Source organism: Sphaeramia orbicularis, chromosome 6 (genome assembly GCF_902148855.1).
Source record: "Sphaeramia orbicularis chromosome 6, fSphaOr1.1, whole genome shotgun sequence".
Classification (NCBI taxonomy): domain Eukaryota; kingdom Metazoa; phylum Chordata; class Actinopteri; order Kurtiformes; family Apogonidae; genus Sphaeramia; species Sphaeramia orbicularis.
Window position 1 is genome coordinate 25,997,417 of NC_043962.1, and position 18,619 is coordinate 26,016,035.

General features: G+C 39.5%; 1 protein-coding gene across 1 annotated transcript in view; it reads left to right on the forward strand.

Annotated features, from left to right (window-relative positions):
- shank3a (SH3 and multiple ankyrin repeat domains 3a) overlaps window positions 1–18,619 on the forward strand; it is a 189,552-nt gene that overhangs the window by 21,585 nt on the left and 149,348 nt on the right. The window contains 1 exon segment of the mRNA XM_030137099.1: window positions 13,992–14,430. Within this exon segment, the coding sequence (XP_029992959.1) occupies window positions 14,122–14,430 (309 nt within the window). The 5' untranslated portion in view covers window positions 13,992–14,121.

Consider the following 18,619-nt stretch of genomic DNA (forward strand, 5'->3'; position numbering starts at 1 on the left):
AGAGTTTTAGGCATGTTGCATTATGAATACACAGTAGTAGTAGTAGTTGATCATTTTCATCAGCCCAGTTGTAAGAAGCTTTTCACCAGCGGGAACTCCAGGGTTGGACTTGGTTGTTGGGATATTGGATGGGGATAAATGCTTTTTGTATGTTAAGCAGCAAAAACAGACACCAAACAGAGACCAGTCCTCTCGAGGCCAGTGTATTTTTGTATCCAGCACCTCTTTCAATATGTCATTAGTGTGTTAAAACAGTACTGTGGCGATACCATGAGGAATTTCATTTGTTTCAACCACGCCGCCCCTTAAGTGCCTAAAATTGCTTTCAAAGTGTCCAGAATGCAATTCAACAAATCAATATTGTATTTTGTTATCATTTGTTTTATTAATGTTGGACATGAGGCGTATGTAGCAGGCAGTCTTATCTGGCAAGGGATGATCCATGTGTAGCTGTTATAGTCTACCCTTTTCTTTTATTTCTCGTTTTCTCACAGTGGAGCTGAAACACAGCTTCCTCCCAGCATTTATCTGTTTTATATCAGTGAAGATGACAGAGTGCAACCCTGGTAAAAGGAGCTTCTGCGGTTACTGACTAATGGATGTGCAAGAACTTACATAAACCTTTACAGTGAAGATAGTTAGAGTTAGCTGGCAAGTGCCCAGTACACTGAAGTCTTTCTCCTACTCTCGCTGGTGGAAAAGGCATTAGTTACCTGACTAAGTTTGAAGACTTGAATAAACCAATCAGCACAGCAACAAAACACAGCGTAATTCATATCCTTTCAGTATTGGACTCCAATTTGATGAATTATAACTGACCTACATGAGGGGAAATATTTAGGAAATTAATTATTAAATAGTACTGTAAGGTGCCCCAATAAATGAAACACTGAACATTACAGCTCCATTTCTTCACTTTTGTGGTTGAATAAGGCAATGTTCAGGCTGCAGGCAAATGTGGCCCAAATCCAATTTTTTGCCCATATGTGACCTGTAGTCGATCTGTTAAAGACAGTTTGAACAGCACAAATCCGATTTTTTCAAATCCAACCCAGGCCACTTTTATATGTGGTCCTAAATCTGATACATATCTCATATTTTGCAATGCGATTTCAGTCTGAACAGCCACGTCATATTTATCTGACCTTTACATAATTGAAATGTGATAAACATCACAATTCTGTGTCCCAGGAGGAGGAGTGGCAGGAAAAACATATTTACTTCCATAAACACAGTGCGTGCCTATGTGGTCACATATTTACATCAGGACCTCTTTTACGCATGTGGGTCACTTCAGGATCGCATTCTACTCAAAAGTGATAGAAGTCGCATTTGATATGTAATATGAACAAGCACACAACTAAATTGGATTTCACCAAAAAATCTAAATTGTGCATTAAGACCTGCTGTCTGAACGTAGTCTAACTTAGCTGGTTACAGCTATAATTACTAGTTAGACTTTTTTCAGCTAATAAACAGCTAATAAACCTATCAGAGTTTGCATGGCTAACTCTGACACCTCATTGCAAGAAGGTTTTGGGTTCTTTTCCAAAGCATTGGCATCTGCCTTTCTGTGTGGAGTGTGTGTCCAGTTCCTCCCCCTGTCCAAAGACATGCACTAACAGGTTAACGGGTCAGTCTAAGTCACCCGTAGGCATGAATGTGAGAGTGAATAGTTGTGGTTATATGTGAGCCTTGTGTTGAGCTGGCGACAGGTCCAGGGTGTACCCCACCTTTGCCTGAAGGTAGCCAGGATAGACTCTGGCACCCCTACAACCCTCTCGAGGGAGGACTAAGCGGTTCAGATAATGAACGGACAAATGGAGTTTCCAAATACAACGGTTTTAGATACATTTGTGCAGAGGTGTGTTTCATGACGTATGATGATACATGCCTAAAAATCCTTTGTTTTAAGTCTTTGTAGTGAATAGAGTGAATGGAGTGAACTGAATTGTGACTGTACATTAGGGAAGCAGGACGCTTATAATACCGTGACAAAGAATGATTACATTGTCTTGTTTAGTTAATCCACGTCTCAGTGCACTGCTCTCCTGAAGCTGACCTGATGCTGAAAAATGTTGTCTTTCTAATGCTGTCTTTAGAGTTTAGACTTATTGTCCACTGGTCAGAATGAACCATTTGATCAGAATGTCTCATTTCCCCCCCTTGGTTTAGTCTTTTTTCTCTGCAGTTGCTGTAACTGTACAAAACAATGAGTGTCTTATACAATCCTAGATGAGCTTGGTAGGGTGGTACCTGATCCATTAATCCTAATATAATTTCCTTTCTATTTATGTTGTCAATGCATGGCATAGAATGCTTCATGTTGATGGAAATGGACCTTTTTCACAAGACACATTTTGACTCAGTACTGTTGATGTAAATTCATAATGGCTGTATTTCCTGTAAATACATCAGTTCTAGTGTTCGGATTTGTACATGCTGGGCTCCTGCTTTGGCTTTTTGTTACATTTAATGGAATAGATCCACCATTATTATTATTAAGATGACTTGTGTTTTTCCTGCAGAGAGGACACAAAATATCTACTGTGAAAAATGTCTATAGACAGAATGTGTTGAGTGTCTATAGCTTTGTATGTTTAAGTTTATATCTCTTTACAGCCGTTATGTTGCGAGTGATGTTGTTTCACATGATCTGTGCTCCGTCTGTGTCAAACTACCACTGGACTGGATTGTGACCCAGATACAATATTCTCTCTACACTGATGACAAATGCAGATCAATAGTTATAAAAGCTCAGAAATGGAAGGCTTAGCAGCGACTTTTATAGTCACATATGGATCATGCTGGTTGAGCCTTATTGGATGATGAATAGTGGCTTGCCTTTAATGTTTTTCTGCCTTTTTCTCTCTCTATGCATGCTAAGAAAAGAGGAATACAATTATGCTGTTTTTCCACTGATGGCACCAGTTCACTGCACCTTCACTTTGACCAGATTGGCTTCATTTTGGTTCCATTTCCTCTGCAGATATAACAATCACTCAAGCAAGACAACAATGGGGAAGGAACAAACTTAAATATGTAGCTTACAATTTCTAAAATAAAATGTCTCTTCATATTTTTTGGGGAAGAATATAGTAGAAAACAGATTTGAATAAAGAAATGTATGTTCGATTTGTCAAGATAGAGCTGATTTGACAGTTTTGTGAGATTTCGCTATCTTGGCTTGGTCGCAGCATGATGACAAACATTTGCACTGACACAGCATCAATCTTGTATTGACTAATCTGTGATCTACATGACTTTACATCACATTTAGTATCGCTTTGTCTTACTTGGAACTTCAGCAAAAGTGATACTAGCACTAATACTTAATGGTGGTTTCTGCTCTTACATAATGGAAATACAAAAAATACTGAGTTGAGCCGATACTATCAGTAGAAAAGCAGTATTAGCTTATTTCCATCATTTTTCAATAATATTTTACCTAAATTTTACCCTTCTCTATTTTTTTTCCACAATTTTGCATAAATAAGGAAGTGAGCTAACACACAAAGAGAAAACACTATAGGGTTTAAGGCTAGAGATGAAGTAAACAGCGTGAAATATTAATGGCTGTGTGCAAATGAGGATACCAGTCCAAAGCTCTGTATTGTAGTTGGAGATGAAAGTTGTAGTCAATCTATACTGGGTATATGTTATTAATTCATTATATATAAGGCTATGATTTCAATTATTGCATATGTGGTATCAATTAAATCAATTATTAAATTCTTTTCAGGATTAGGGGAATGTGTTGTGACTTTCTTTTTATGTTTAAATGGGTTAATTAATATTATTTTAAGTGTAAAATGACTAATTCTCAGCTACCTAATTACCTATCCAAGTAAAAAAGCTGTTGCATTGCTATTTCCCATCCATACAATGTCTGTACAGTACACTTAATTTCCTAATTTTTGCATGTCTATTTTCATTTTTTAACCCCTACTAAACATGTCTTATTGATTATTGTTGATGATCATATGAAATACAAAATCATATTTTTCTCATAGTCCTCTCATCTTTAAACCATAGAACGGTCTTTGTTTGGTGGAAACTTGGCTCTTTGTCAACATATACAGTAGCAAATGAATTTCTGGTGTTCAGTTGGTTTCCAGATTCAAGATTTTAAATTTTGGATACATGTACTGGTATAATAAAATGTCTTCTCTAGAAGAATAATTATTGAAGCAATGTTTACTGTCTTTAAACAGCCACTTAATCATAATCTGACTTTACCATAATGAGTTTTATCATCATGTTTTTCTTGAACAGATAAACACTTGCTGTGACTTTGCATACTGTACGAATTGGAGAACAAATTTACATTTGGATTTTTCCTTACTTTTCCCAAAACTAAGGCCCTGAAAGTTTAGAAAACCGGTAAGTAAAAAGAGTGCTGTGTTGGTGTGGGCTCATTATATGCATTTGGCTCATGGGTAGAAAAAGTATGCTGACATTTAGCCGAGCAGGAAGCTGCAGTTTCACAAATCCTACCAAGGAAGCAAACGTCTCAGTGCCATTTACCATCGTCATTTTTTTTCTGTGGCCGTACAGCCATGGAAGATACTGTCATTTATAATCCAAGCTTGATTACTAACTATCTTACATCTAACTCTCTCTTGCCTTGTTAATGACCAAAATGCTAAATTATGCTAAATTACTGATAATTTATGTTATGGTTCTGAAGCTCTGATTTTTTTCTATTCCTTTTATATAGGTTTTACATATTTACAGATTATTGGCTCATCTGCTAATATATTCCTCCAGGACTTTGGTTTGCAGTACTTTTAATGTGCATCATAGTTAATTAGTCGTCTTTTTTTAGTCAAAGAATTAGCTAGACAATATAGAAAATGTGTGCATTGAGTGCAGGGGCATCACTGTGTTCTAAAAACCTTGCAGCCTCAATCTCTCAGTCTTGTACATTTCTGATAGCAGTAGCCCCGCTCAGTGACATCCTTGACCTCCCCAGCATCCCCAGCCTGGCTTTTTAAAGCCGTTGTAGCGTACAGAGAGATAATGCAGAGCAGGGAATAAAACAGGATTTAATTGGCTGGCAGGATTTATGAAATTCTCTCAGAGGAGCCCCATTGATTATTAATAGGTATCCTGCATCAAAGAGCCAGCTGCCACTCCAATAGCAACCCTGGAAACACACAGATAGACAGATACTGTATATCCACAACTTTGTGTCATCCCAGAGAGAGAATTTATGAACAGACAGAAAAACAGAGAGCAAAGCTTGCCAGTGAACAAGGCGAAGACACTAGAGAAAAGATGGTTGGGGAAAGGAGTGTGTGTAGTTATTTTATACAGTGATGTCAGAGTTTATCTTTCATTTCAGCTTTTATTGAGCCACACACCAAACAACTATCCTGTTGAGAATGTCATTAGTCATTGACCATGTCCAATTCATGTTGCAGACTAGGTTGTTTTAGTGCAAGAATTTGTAACGATCATTGTGACTTGGCTAAATTTTGGGATGTTTCAGCAAGTATTTAGATCTGTCAGACAACACTGTCTCTTGTCGTTTTCTGTCTTAAAGAACTAGACACAAAAAATGCATTTTGAGGCATCCAGGAAAATATTCTAACCTCCTTGTTTGTTTTATCAGTTTATGTGTTTGTCTGTGCTGCTAAAGCCGAGCTTATGTGGTAGAACAAAACCAACACTTGATATGTCACATCACTTCAACGGTGCAGTGCTCTGAAATGTTTTGTGACAATGCGTAGAAGGCGTTATGTCCTCAGATGCTCTCTTTGCAGTTCAGGCAAAACAGGACACCATTTTTCCATAACATTAAAATGTTTCTTCCTGTCACTTTGTCACATTTCCAATTCTGTCTACAGGGAGACAGATTGAAAAGCCATATTAAATAAGTTTGCCAAGCGGGATATCTTCTGCTTAGAAAAACTGAAACAAATATGTATTCATAAATGGCAAAAAATATTATGAATATCATGACATGAATTGGAATGCCTCTGTATTTGTCATGTATGTCTGCTCTGTGCATGAGTTAGAGAAACAGAAGGGGTGGGGGTGGGCACATCTGCTTGCTGTGTCAGCCCATGCGAACTGGAAAGAGACAGTAGCTTTGGGATGTGGTGCAGCTAGTGTAGAGTATTGATTCTGAAAGCTTTCAGCGCATGGCTAATTTTCCATATGGGGTGTCTGCATGTGGCTCAGGGCTCTGAATGGGTCAGGCAGTGTTTTGTTTACACTGAGTGGTTAATCCATGTGAGCTGACTGTGTGTGTGTCAGAGAGAAGGAGATTGTGTCTTTGATCTGAGGTAGGCAACTGTAACTAAGAGTCTTGCTATTCCAACAAGTGTGTGCACAAAATCAACAGACAAATATATTTTTGAAATAGAATACTGAGAACATATTCACCGACTGGTTTAAATGTTTTCAGCTCAGACCAGGGTTACACTATCTGTCCAAAAGATGTGTGATCCGAATTACAATTTTCCACTTCTTTTATAAAATATAGATGAATTAAAACCAAATTATAACCAAATTTCTCTGGTTTCTGGAGGGCCCAAGTTATCTGTGAGGCTTTTTGTTTTTGTTTTCTCCCTGTGAACCCAGCATTTTTGCATAATTCTTCAATATTATGACAGTATCTAGGTGAAATGTTTTCCTGTAACAGCTGCAGTGTTTAATTATTTTAATTACCCAGAATAGGCAGCCTCTGTCCTGTCCTGCTGGAGGTTTATAATAAAACAAAAAGTAGTAGAGTAGTAAGGATTTCAGCATGTCAGAGTACAGTAGCAGAGTACAGTTCATAGATGTATGGTAATTTCTCACTGTATGAAGTCATCATTTCATCCGTCATTATTTGGGAGTGATACAGCCTGTATAATCCCTCTGAAAAGTAGTGAGACTAAGTTTTTGCCCAAGTTATAACAAGGCACTGTATGGGCAAACAGTGTTTTCTGTTCGGGGCTGTCCTTAGTGTTTGGACAGGATGTCAGAAAAACTGCAATTTTTATCTTTATTTTGAATAAACCAGCCTAATATAGCCTCGTACACATGGTAGCCTGAAAAATCACATGCAGGTACAGCAGTATACTATGGCAGGCAGGCGAAAACTATATTCTCTGTTTTTGTTTGATGCTTCTGAGCCGAACCAATGAATTAGCTTCATTAAAATTCTCTATGATAGAGGAGCGGCAGAAAGCGAATAGAAGATGGAATGAATGAAAATGTTTTAAGGGACAGTGCGATGAAGATTGTGTGTTTGTATGTTTGTGTGTGTGAATAAATGTGGCCCCGGGTGACTTCAGTTTGTGAGTGACCATGACATTTGCTTTACCAGGTGTAGAGGAGCGTGAAGCAGACTCTGATGGGGTCTGTGAACAGTTATCACATCTACTCCAGGCCATGGGCTGTGTGGCTGGTTTGTCAAAGCTGACACACTCCCTCTTTTTCTCCCACCCCCTCGCTGGCTCCCCCACCTTCCTATTCTGTCGTCACTGTACCACCCTCCCTCTTTCTTTCATGCTCCTTTTCCCTTCACTTTTTCCTTGGCCCACTGACTGTCTCAGCCACATCCTCTCCGACCCTCTCTGCTTCATGCTACCTCAGCCAACTGCTTACCTTTATTTTTCTCCCTTCCTCTGCCCCAGCCTTCTTTTTTTTTTGTTTTTTTTGTTTTTTTTTTTCTGCTGTGGAAGACTGAGGGCAGTAACTAGGGCCGGCTGATTGTTGGCACTGGCCTTTAGCTATGTTTGTATATGTCGTCATGTACAGCTCTATGGCGAGGTGTTTTAAAGCGGATGTTTCAGATACGCGCATACATTGCACTGGATCCATGCGCACACTGCTCTGTATGGTCATGAATTATTCACTTTGTTTTCACTGGGCTGGAGCGCTAGAGATGGGGTGGGAGTGAAGGGGGGCACAAGAAATCTGAGCTGAAAGGAGAAGAGTCAGTAGCTGTTAGCTCAGGCATGGGAGCTAGCCTCCTTATAATTCTAGTCCACTCTCTTAATGTTCCCAAGCAATGGGAGTAACACTAAGAATCTGGTCTGCAGTGTCAACCTATAGATGCACCATATCTCTGCTGCCTGCCATGTCTGAAGTGTCTAAACTCGTTATTACAGGTGGAAGTGAAATTTGGCTGTCAGAAATTAGAAGTGAAGATGACAAGTGATAATGTTTAATTATTATTCAGGTCTATGAATGCCAGGGTAGACTATTAAAAAAAGAAAAACTATTAAATTAAGTAACATAACCGCTGTCAAACACTGATGGACCACTGGGACAGGATTAAACTGTATGTCAGTTATCCATCCAGGAGACTGACATCGCTTATTTTGATCATTATTATTTTCTATTAAATGTGGTCAGTGGTCAAAAGGGCCTTACTCTTAAACAGGAACTATAGATTATGTCTCCAAATGTATTCTTCAGCAGAAAGAGCAAAATATTTACATATTTTCAGTCGCAAAATTGTGTGTAGGAAGAAATCTGCATACACTACCATTCTTCGGTATTGCTGCTTGCCAAATGGCTCAAAATTCTTAAACATTGATTAGAATTGATGTATTAATCAATCACTTTAGCTGACAAATGACTGTCAGTCTGCTGTGAGCGTACCAAATGTTAAGCCTTGAAAATGACTGAATTGTTTTTTATAAAACAGAATGAGTTTACTGAACTTGATGAGAAAGATGGATGAGTTGATGGGTTATACTGAACAAGAAAATACTTTACATATAAATGCTTTTTTGTCTCTTTCGTTTTCATCCTTTTCTCTTGCCATTCGTCCCTATAGATAACCACTTCTCACTGAGCAGATCTCTTCAAACGCAGTTGCCCGCACAGTTTATCTTGTATGATGTAAGTGGCATGAAATCCTTCCTTGGCTCAACCCCAGCTATCTAGGGGAATCATTATTGCTTATTGGCAAGCCATCTTGGGTCCCAGTAAGACAGTATCAGAAACTGAACCTACTAATTGTGTCATCTGTTTTTATTTATTGGGCGGATTACAAGCAGATTATTGTAGATGTGGTTTAAGAGTTGACAGAATTTGGCATGATGTGAATATCTACATCCTCCTACAGTATGTTTATGTTGACATTTGATGAAACTACATACTTTGATTTGTTAGATGTTAGAATTGTGCCAGTATAGTTGTACACAGGGACATATCTAGACAGTTGTGTAAGACCATGTAATTGTAATTTCCACATTACAAGGTTTTGGTATGAGTTAACCTATCACTTTTCCTTGTCCTAAAGACCTGACAGGCCACAATTAAATACAGGTAGAGTGATCTGTTGAATCCTCTAATGTAATAGGGCTACCTGCCATGCTCTTTTTTCATTGCTAATGGGATTACATACTGTAGAGTGTCACACAGTGTCAGAGTGCTAACATACAAGCCTCTGTAGTTCAAGAAATTATTTTACCTTCTCTTGAGTGAGTGCTACATTGCAGTGAGTGAAGTATCAGCGTATGTGACTTTGAATTATTTAGAATTATCTAGAATTATTGATAAGTAGAATTAATCAAGCCCATGCTGTTTTGCTGTAGCATACCATGCTATTTCTGTGAGTGTGAATTATTTGTGTTTACCTCAGCTGTGCGTAAACATTCAAATTAGCACATTGGTGTTTGAATCCCTCCCGTCACTTAAATCTTTCCACAAGGTCGCTGAGTATATATGGTAGCAGCAGGATTTTCTTTTAAATGTTTTTTGTGTGAAAAGATCTCTGCAGGAAACTGGGGCCTTTCTGATATAATGAGGAGATATTTTGGTTGAAAGTATCATCACAGGGAATCCAATGAAACACACTGAAACTTTACATGATGAAGGAAACTATACCCAGCTCGTTTCTGTCTGCCTGGCCATTTCTTTTGTTGATTTGTTTGTGCTGCAGGATCTTGATACCAGCAGCTTCATAATTTTAAGTGTACTAATTGTTCCCTGAGCAGAAGAGACAGAGCAGAGGATTATTGATTGTATATTTTATTTTCCTGCAGCCTTTTTTTCTGGATGGTGTTTTTGTGTGATTGAAGGAGTTCATGTATACAATATACATCACCATCTGAAGTGCAAGAATCACTTGTATTCTCCCTGAAGTGCTGGCTCTAAATTCTATCCAACGGGAAAATGTTGTTTTTCGGGTACTGGGTAATCCTGAACATTGTCGACGTTAAGAACACAATGAAGCAAAGTACTGACTTAAGATAAGTTTAATAATTTACAGACCTGCCACAAATGTTTCATGGCTCATTTTCCTTGCATGAGAAGCTCACTTGTTAAAAGGATGGGCTGTGTAACTGGCAAGAATTCAGCACTTAAGTATCTGCATTACACACTGTAAAGGGGTCATGGATTAATCTTTCCAGATAAGCAATCTTAGTGTTCTCTCGAGTGATGGATTCTATTAGTTATGACAGCATGGACTGCATAGACCTGTACCTTAAGAAGATTGGTTGGCCAACATGGAATCAAAACATCTTTATTTATTCAAGATTAAAATGATAGGTGGTAGTAGTTCATCTCATCGTCATCTACCTCCTCGTCAGTTGGCATAGCAACAGTCTCCCTCCTCTTCCCATAAAACATGCAATAAAACAACTGTTACAAGGTCATAAACTGACAAAAATCACTCATATTCATTATTTGCAGCTTCAAAATTTATGAAATTTCTCTGAGTCACTGTACAGTGTTATAAAACCCAACATGCTTCTTGACCTCACTGAGACACAAGAATCGGTCCCATATTTAATGTTTGCAGAAATTTAAAAAATAGTCACTTGCCTGATAAAGGGTTAGGAAGACTCTGGTCACCAGAGAAGCAGGACCGAAGTATCAGCACAGAAGTAAAGTCTCATCAAACTCATTAAATCAATACCAGCTTTAAGTACATGGTATATATAGAGTGTTTTCAGTGCTTTACCTTGCCTCATCTATTGGTTCTGCATTTTAAAGGAGTGTAAACATAAAGCACAGAAAATATTCAAAGTACTTACATTCACCACACTTTAGGGATGAGAATTGCTAAGAATTTAGCGCTTTTGGTTCTATTATCAATATCACTAATTGATTCAATTCTCTATCAAGTCTCTTATTGATTCTCATTGTATTAGGGAATAAACTATAGTAGAAATGGCTTTGTTTGCATTAGCTCTTTAATGTCAAATAGGCACTAACATGTTCCATTCCAAAACTCTTCAGAAAGAGTTATCAAAGGGGTAGTTAAAGGAGTGTGAGGGCTACCTGCTGCAGCCTCTGAGCCTCGTTGTCATCTAAATGTAATTATATGTAAATTATTCATAAACAATAGTGAAACCAGGTTGACACAGTGACATGGCGCTAACATTAACAGAATCGATAGAACCCGGAGGTGTTTAATGTTACCGGCTGTGACAGGGGATGCCTTGCTGTACGCTCCGCTTCAATTTGTCTCTGCATGTTGGAGGTATTTAACTCTTTGTTGTAGGGCTGCATGATTAATCCAATTTATATCAAAATCAGATTATTAATTAGGGAAATGCTTAAAAAAGGGTAATCGTCATATTGAATTTCATCTCTCTCGTGTCTCTGGGCTACCGTAGGCTCCTCCTCTTAACTGTGAGAGCAGTCTCCACAGTCTTTGGTCTCCACACACCAGTACACAAATGGCGTTTGCTAAGGAGAGGGAGAAGTTCGTGGCTAAAAATAGCAAGAGTAAGTCGGTTGTGTGGAATGGGTACGACTTTGAAGTTTCTGACCAAACCGTTCCTCGCTGCAAACTCTCTCAGTCAAAGACAACAGCACAACCAGCTTATCCTAGCTAGGGATGCACCGATCCCAAACCAGTATCGGGTATCGGTTCCGATACTCAGTGTGTGTACTTGTACTTGTACTCGTAAAAGATATCTGATACAAATGCACCAATACCACTTAAGGTCGTGGGACATTCCCAGTTCAGTGCAGCAGGTACGCGGCGGTGGAATAATGTATGGGGAGTGTGAAGAGTGTGGAGATTTTTCAAAATAAATGACGATGATAAAAGTAACGCTGACTGCAAGTAACGTTAAAGACACAGACAGATACGGATGGAGTGTTCTGTCCGTCCTCTTCGTACATTCCATCCGTTTTCCAGGTGCTCATGGATGCGTACCCAGATGGAGAATACCAGCAGGAACTGTGGAGGTAGAGGATCTGTTCAAAGAGCGACTGTGTGAGTTAGTGAAAAACTACTGACAGATTTATGATAACTACCCAGGGCTGGGCCGGTTTCCATCCTACCTATAATACTATGGAGGTACGGAGCAGTGCGGACCATGCCACCAGCAGAAGTGAAAATGAAACTTATCGCTCATTTATCTTTTGTCTACCTCCTGAAGCTTCGCTTTTAAACCTTACCAGCAAAAACGCTGCAATATTAGTATCACATTAGTGTTGCCGTTGTTGTCTCCATGTTTGTTATTACTGACTTTCTTCTTCTCTAAAAACTTTACTCTTCTTCGTGGTATTTGTCCAGTATGGTTAACAAAGAGTGGCGTTCCCTGGTGGATCAGTTGAGAAACGCTCATTCCAACACAATAAATGTCAGTAGCAGCACTTTGTTACAGTCAGACTAATGATGACAACAATAAAACACATTTACAAAAAGGAACTAAGAACTGGAATGGGATTATTAAGTACTCGTATCGGTACTTGGTATTGGCAAGTACTCAAATGTAAGTACTTGGACTCTTACTCGGTCTGGAAAAAAGTGGTATCTGTGCATCTCTAATCCCAGCACCTTAAACATCATCAGACGCCAGAGTGGGAGCCAGTGCATTGTGTTGTGGACTGCACATGAAAATTACATGCTGACATGCTGACTTCTGTTGTGTTTTGTAGTTTTACCCAGAAATCGAAATCGAAAATTGAGTTTTTAGAGGAAAAAATTGGGATTTTTTTTTGTGGCCAAACTCATGCAGCCCTACTTTGTTGTAATGGAGGTTCTGCAACTATCACAAATGACCCTAGTGTCATCTTTACTGCTGATATACAACCATACAGTTGAGCACTTCTGAACCAAAATACAAAAATGATGTGATGACACATTTGACATGATGACGTTGGAGAACTGATCAGCGGAATTGTTTAACAAGCAGACTAATGATTCCAAAGAATTGAGTTACTGTGAACAGATTCTCTTCCCATCCCTACACTTATACTTTCTTTTCAGGAGGCACTTTTTTAATTGGCTAAAATCTAATTTTTATTGCAGGTTCCTATAGGAGTACATTATCTATCTTCCATGCTGATACTCCTGTGTGCTTCTCCAAACTGGAACCATGCTGAGCACCAGCTAATGGATGAATACCTGGTACAACCCCACGTCATTAATTAATGAAATCCTGATTTACATTAAAGGTAGTATGTTCTGCTTGTGTGTCAGTGTGTATTCCAAGAAACCATTTGATCAGTGACTCTACCTCCACAGATAGGTAAAGCAGGGGGCCAAATTCCACGTAACAATGATCCGACCAAACAACTCCACCTCTTTTTTTTTTCCTCAGTTCTGATGTCACCACAGTGTTAGTACTCTGCTACATCAGTAACAGTACTTTTATTACTGTGTACCAGTGTAGCAGCAACATCTACCCAGTTATTTTGTATGTGAAAATGAATGTGTGCCTTCAATACATGCATGAGAAAGCAATAGGTATGTTATGTAACACTAATAATGATAACAACACATAATTATCCCCTCCATCTATTCTGTTTCTGCCATCTTTCATGCAAATTTCATTGGGTTCATTATTTTTAATGCACATTACAGATCAAATCACATAATTTTGCACCACTCTATGAATGTAATGCCTTTTGTTTTGCTGTATCTCCGCATTTCTTCACAGTTTTAAGTTCACCTCTACTTACCTCTATTCTCTTTTTGTTTTTACCCTCTGTCTCTGTAATCTCCTCTTACCCCCTCCTCTTTGCCCATTCCCACTCCTTCTGTCCCTCTCTCCCTCCCTCTTTTTCTCTCCCAGGCGAGTGATGCACGCTGCAAGTGGTGTGTGCGTGTAGTGTGAGCGAGAGCCATCGATGTGTGTGTGTGCGAGTGTGTGTGTGTGCAAGTGTGGAGAGAGAGAGACATAGACCGAGCCTCTAACACGGAGCATGCCTCTGCGTCCGGCAGCCGGCAAACATGAGCCACCCAGCCCTCCACGGCAGGACCAGCAGCAGCAGCACACACACACACATTCACACACACTCATACACCCTTACACACACGCAGCAAACGGCAGCCGGGGGGCCAGCTCTGACAGCGGCAGCTCCCGGGAAGAGGACAGCGGCATTCCCATTCCTGTCTGCGTTCCGGCTTTCCGTCCCGGTGCAGAGCGGAGCCACAGTGCAAGAGGACCCATGGAGGAACCAACAGGCAACACCGTGGTCATCCGCATTGGAATCCCAGACCTGCAACAGACGGTAAGAGCTCATTCAGTAGCCACTGCTGGAGAGAGGATAAAAGAGATGGAAGCTGCCTCTCCCCCTTTTTTTCTGGCTGGGTGCTCTCTACCTTCTTTGCTGCTCTATGGATTTTGCTTTGTTTCTTTAAAATGTGCTCAGTTTTCCCTCTTGAGTCTCTTGATTTGCATCTTTTGTCCACTGGATTTGTCTCCTCTCTCTTTTTTTTCCCCCCTCTTTATGTTTTTGGTATGCACACTTAATTATTTGCTTGCTCCTTGAGGTTTAGCCCCCCCACCCCTCTCCACCCCACCCCCTTCTCCCCCTTCCACTGAAGTCTCGCAAATAAATCTACCTCTTCATTAACTGGGCTTCAGCTGACTTTGACAACTGGCCACTTAGGGTGAGGTGGGAGTAGAGGGGAGAGGAGAGATAAAGGAGGCAAAGAGTCATTCAGGTAAAATCTACAGGAAGACGTCAAGTAGAGGAGCGAGATAGTCACACCTGAACTGTAACTTTACCTCAACCAAGGACTTCCTTTCTACATTGTTGCTCAGTCCAGACAGAATAAGACATTCCATCGCAGATTCGTCTTAAGAAAGCCTTTACACAGCAGCTTACCTGAAGATTTGTCGGCAACAGTTGCAGTCTAAAATGCATTACCATTAGTCTGTGACAATTTCACTACACTAATAAATTATACTGATATTTTTTATCCTTTTCCTTCCTTTAAACAATGCAGTCCGCTATGACTATACTGCAATGTTTCCTTTTCTGCAGCATTTGTTTGCTGCAAAATGGTTATTTGCAACGAGGCAAATATCCTGATGCTTATTTTGTTGGTTGTATAATTCTTAAAGCCTCTATTAATGTGTCTTTAACTCGACATGTTCAATGATTGGAGGTTCATTTTTTTGCTTTCAAGTAAGGACATTGGTAACATTAAAAGATCCTTTTCAAGCATCAAAAGAAAATAGTCTTGAGCAGAGCTACAGATAAATGCAGGGAAGAAAAAAACTTTTACCTGTCATCGACTTTAGAATGAAATGAAGTGGAGTGTGTGGAACATATGTGTCTCCAACTCAGTATATGCTCTCTTTTTGTACAGTATCTCCGTCACAGTCAGTTGCACACATGAAATCATACAATTAGACCGATACTGTGTGATTTTTGTGTAGTCATAAATCACAGCTTTTTATGACTGATATCCCTCTGTGTTAACACTATGCTCTCTCCTTCTTCTACATTTCCTCTGGAGATATTTATTGCTTATAGTCTTATATCCAGTCAGTGAATACTTATGAGCTCAGGTGGATACCTATAGGTAGCTTAGTTAAAGTGTTCTTTGATTCGTTCTCCAGACATTGATGGCAAAGCCAAGAGGCTGCTTTTGTGTTTGTTATTGTTGATTGCCTCATTGTTGTTGGCTGCTTGGCTGAAATGACCTATTGTATCTAAGCTAGGCACCCGCACTACATGCCAAGAATAAAGACAGGAAATAAAATGAGTGCAGTTTAGAAGAAAGGAGAGAATTCCCCAAAGGTGCTGCAGAATTGCCATCTGTGAACAAAAAACGTTTTCAGTTGAGCTCAATCACTTGCACAAACACACATATATTCAATACTTGTATATGTGTACGTGCATATGCACACAGAGGCATGCACAAACAGGCACTTGAAGGCACATATAAACACATACTTATCTACAAGTCCCAATCTCATTGTGAATGGAATCAACTGGATGAGCTTATGCAATGCAAAAATGCAGAATAGATCAACTGCTTCACTTTTATGGTGTCATGTTCAACGTATAGGCAAGATCACAATAATGTGACACCAAAAGACAAACAGTGGAAGACCTCCAAAATCTGACAGACAAACAGAAGCAGATGACAGATGGCCAAACTCCGACAGTTTGAATCTTTTACGGAGTAGTGAAAAGTTATGTGTGTGCTGAGAGTGAGCAGGAGATTACACTAGAATAGTCTGCCTGAAGTAGGATTACATGTCTCCTGCTGTGTTTCAAGCCTGGATCAGGAGACTGAAGCATCATGCAATAAGCAGACCAAGCAACTCTTTCTCTCTCCGGCAGGAGTGAAGGGAAGAGTGAGGCCTCATGTGGGGTATAGCGAAGTCTGAAATGTCTTAATCCTCACACTTCTTTTTTAATGCTTGGTCTCTTGTAAGATTGCCTGAATGTTCTTGCTTGCTAATTAGACTGAAGGATTGATACTAGATGGTTTTATACATGCTTTTTCTTTGGATGTGGATTGATATGCAGGGTGTTTTCATTATAAAGGAAAGATGGTAAGGATGTCAGAGATGTTAGTGTTTGGTTATTCAATGACATGGATTAGTCTGTGGTGGCAAGAAGGTAAATGTTGAGGAATGTTGGACCTGGAATTTAAAAAAGGATTGACTTTAGGTCCAAGTTTTGTTCATTCCACTTAGAGGATCATGAGCAGGCATACCCAGAAATAATTAAAGGATCTCATAGGGGAAATTGAGGCACCTTGTTGATTTATTTTGTGGTGTAGAGCCAGGTCCAATATTATGAAAGTGTTGCTTAGGTCTCATTTCAGCTTGAACTGTGTACTGGGTTTTGGCAGTAAACTCCCATTAGTAGTGGATACCATATTTGTTTATTCACACTGTTAAGCAGATTCTTTGCAAAAAATGTGTTTTTTTTCAGATCATGGTTGATCATTTGTCATTTATCATATCATGCGCCAACATATCTGTTTCTATGATTGGAGCAAAAATAGACAGCTTCTCAATACTGCAAATGGAAGTCATTCATCTCACAACAGAGTAGAGGTAGACACTGTCATAAATAGTCTGCTCTGATACTCTGCTGCTTTTACCTTTATCATTTTTAACTGTCCCATTTTTCTCTCTTTTTCCATTCATAAAGTGTAATTTGCTGTTAGAAGTGTAATGGCAAGAGACTACAAATTAACAAAAAAGCTGATACATTGGAAATGAAAAAATGTTGGCTGGGTGTTTGTCTTCTTCAGCATTTGGTCCTTTACCAAAAGCATGAGTTTCAGGCTTCTGAATAGTATTGCAAGTATCTGTATATCAGTTTATCTGTTTGAGTGTAAAAATTGGCAAGACTAGTTGTGTCATTCTCAACCAATTATTTTTCTGTTTCTTTATGATCCAGGACTTACTATAAACATTTTCATGCTCATACGTCCCCCACATATTGCTTGTCTCTAGTAATATTTCTGCAGTCTGCCGTTATGGTCTTGCCTTGGACTTACTTAGAATTGCTTATATACGCTGAATGGTTGGTTTCGCTTGTTTTTTAAAATTTTTTTCTCCATTGGATCGGTGGCTGCAGGATGCTTTCTGCATCTGAGGGTGTTTCATGATTGTGATTTTCTGCCAAGGCTTTCAATCCCCTCAATTCTCTCCACAAACCCCCTCATCTGCTGTTCTGAGATACTATCTGAGCAATTTATTTTCAGGATTTATTATTTTACTACTGCTTAATAGATGCATCAGCTTCCATTCAGGACACTGTCCTTGACACTACCTGAGCTCCCTCCAGCTAAAAGTGACAGAAAAGTACTGTGCGTCGTAGGGGTGCAACAGTACACGTCGTACCATTGTACCGAACAGTCCGCCCCTCGCGGTTCAATATGAGCATGTATCGCGGTACGGCTCATTTGACATTTTTGGACAACTTGCATTTATATTAGAGGTTTGCAAGATGACTGACGTATGGAATTCTGCTGTCATTGGTTGGAGCCAAATGTGGAGCCCAGCTAGAGCCAGCTGTGTGGCCACGGAGCCCCGGCTGTACACTGCACCCAGCCTGTTTGACTTAAATGGAACTTGGATCCAGTTCTGAGTAAGGGCTCATTTATGCTGTACGTTAAAGATGCAGATAGATACGGAAGGAGCGTTCTGTTCGACCCCTGCATACATTACATACGTAATTCTGTCCGTTTTCTGGGAGCTTGCAGATCCATGCCCAGTTGGAGAATACAGAGCAGTATCAGTGGGAAACCGTGGAGGCAGTGTTGAAATTTGAACTGAATAATTTACATAAATAGTGGCACATTTCAAAGAGCAACCTGTGTGAGTTAGTGAAAAACTATGGACATATTTATGACATCATATGTCATCGCCATTTTGTTATTATTGCACCCTCTGGTGGATTGATTAAGAAATGCTCATTCCAACATACAGCACACATGGAA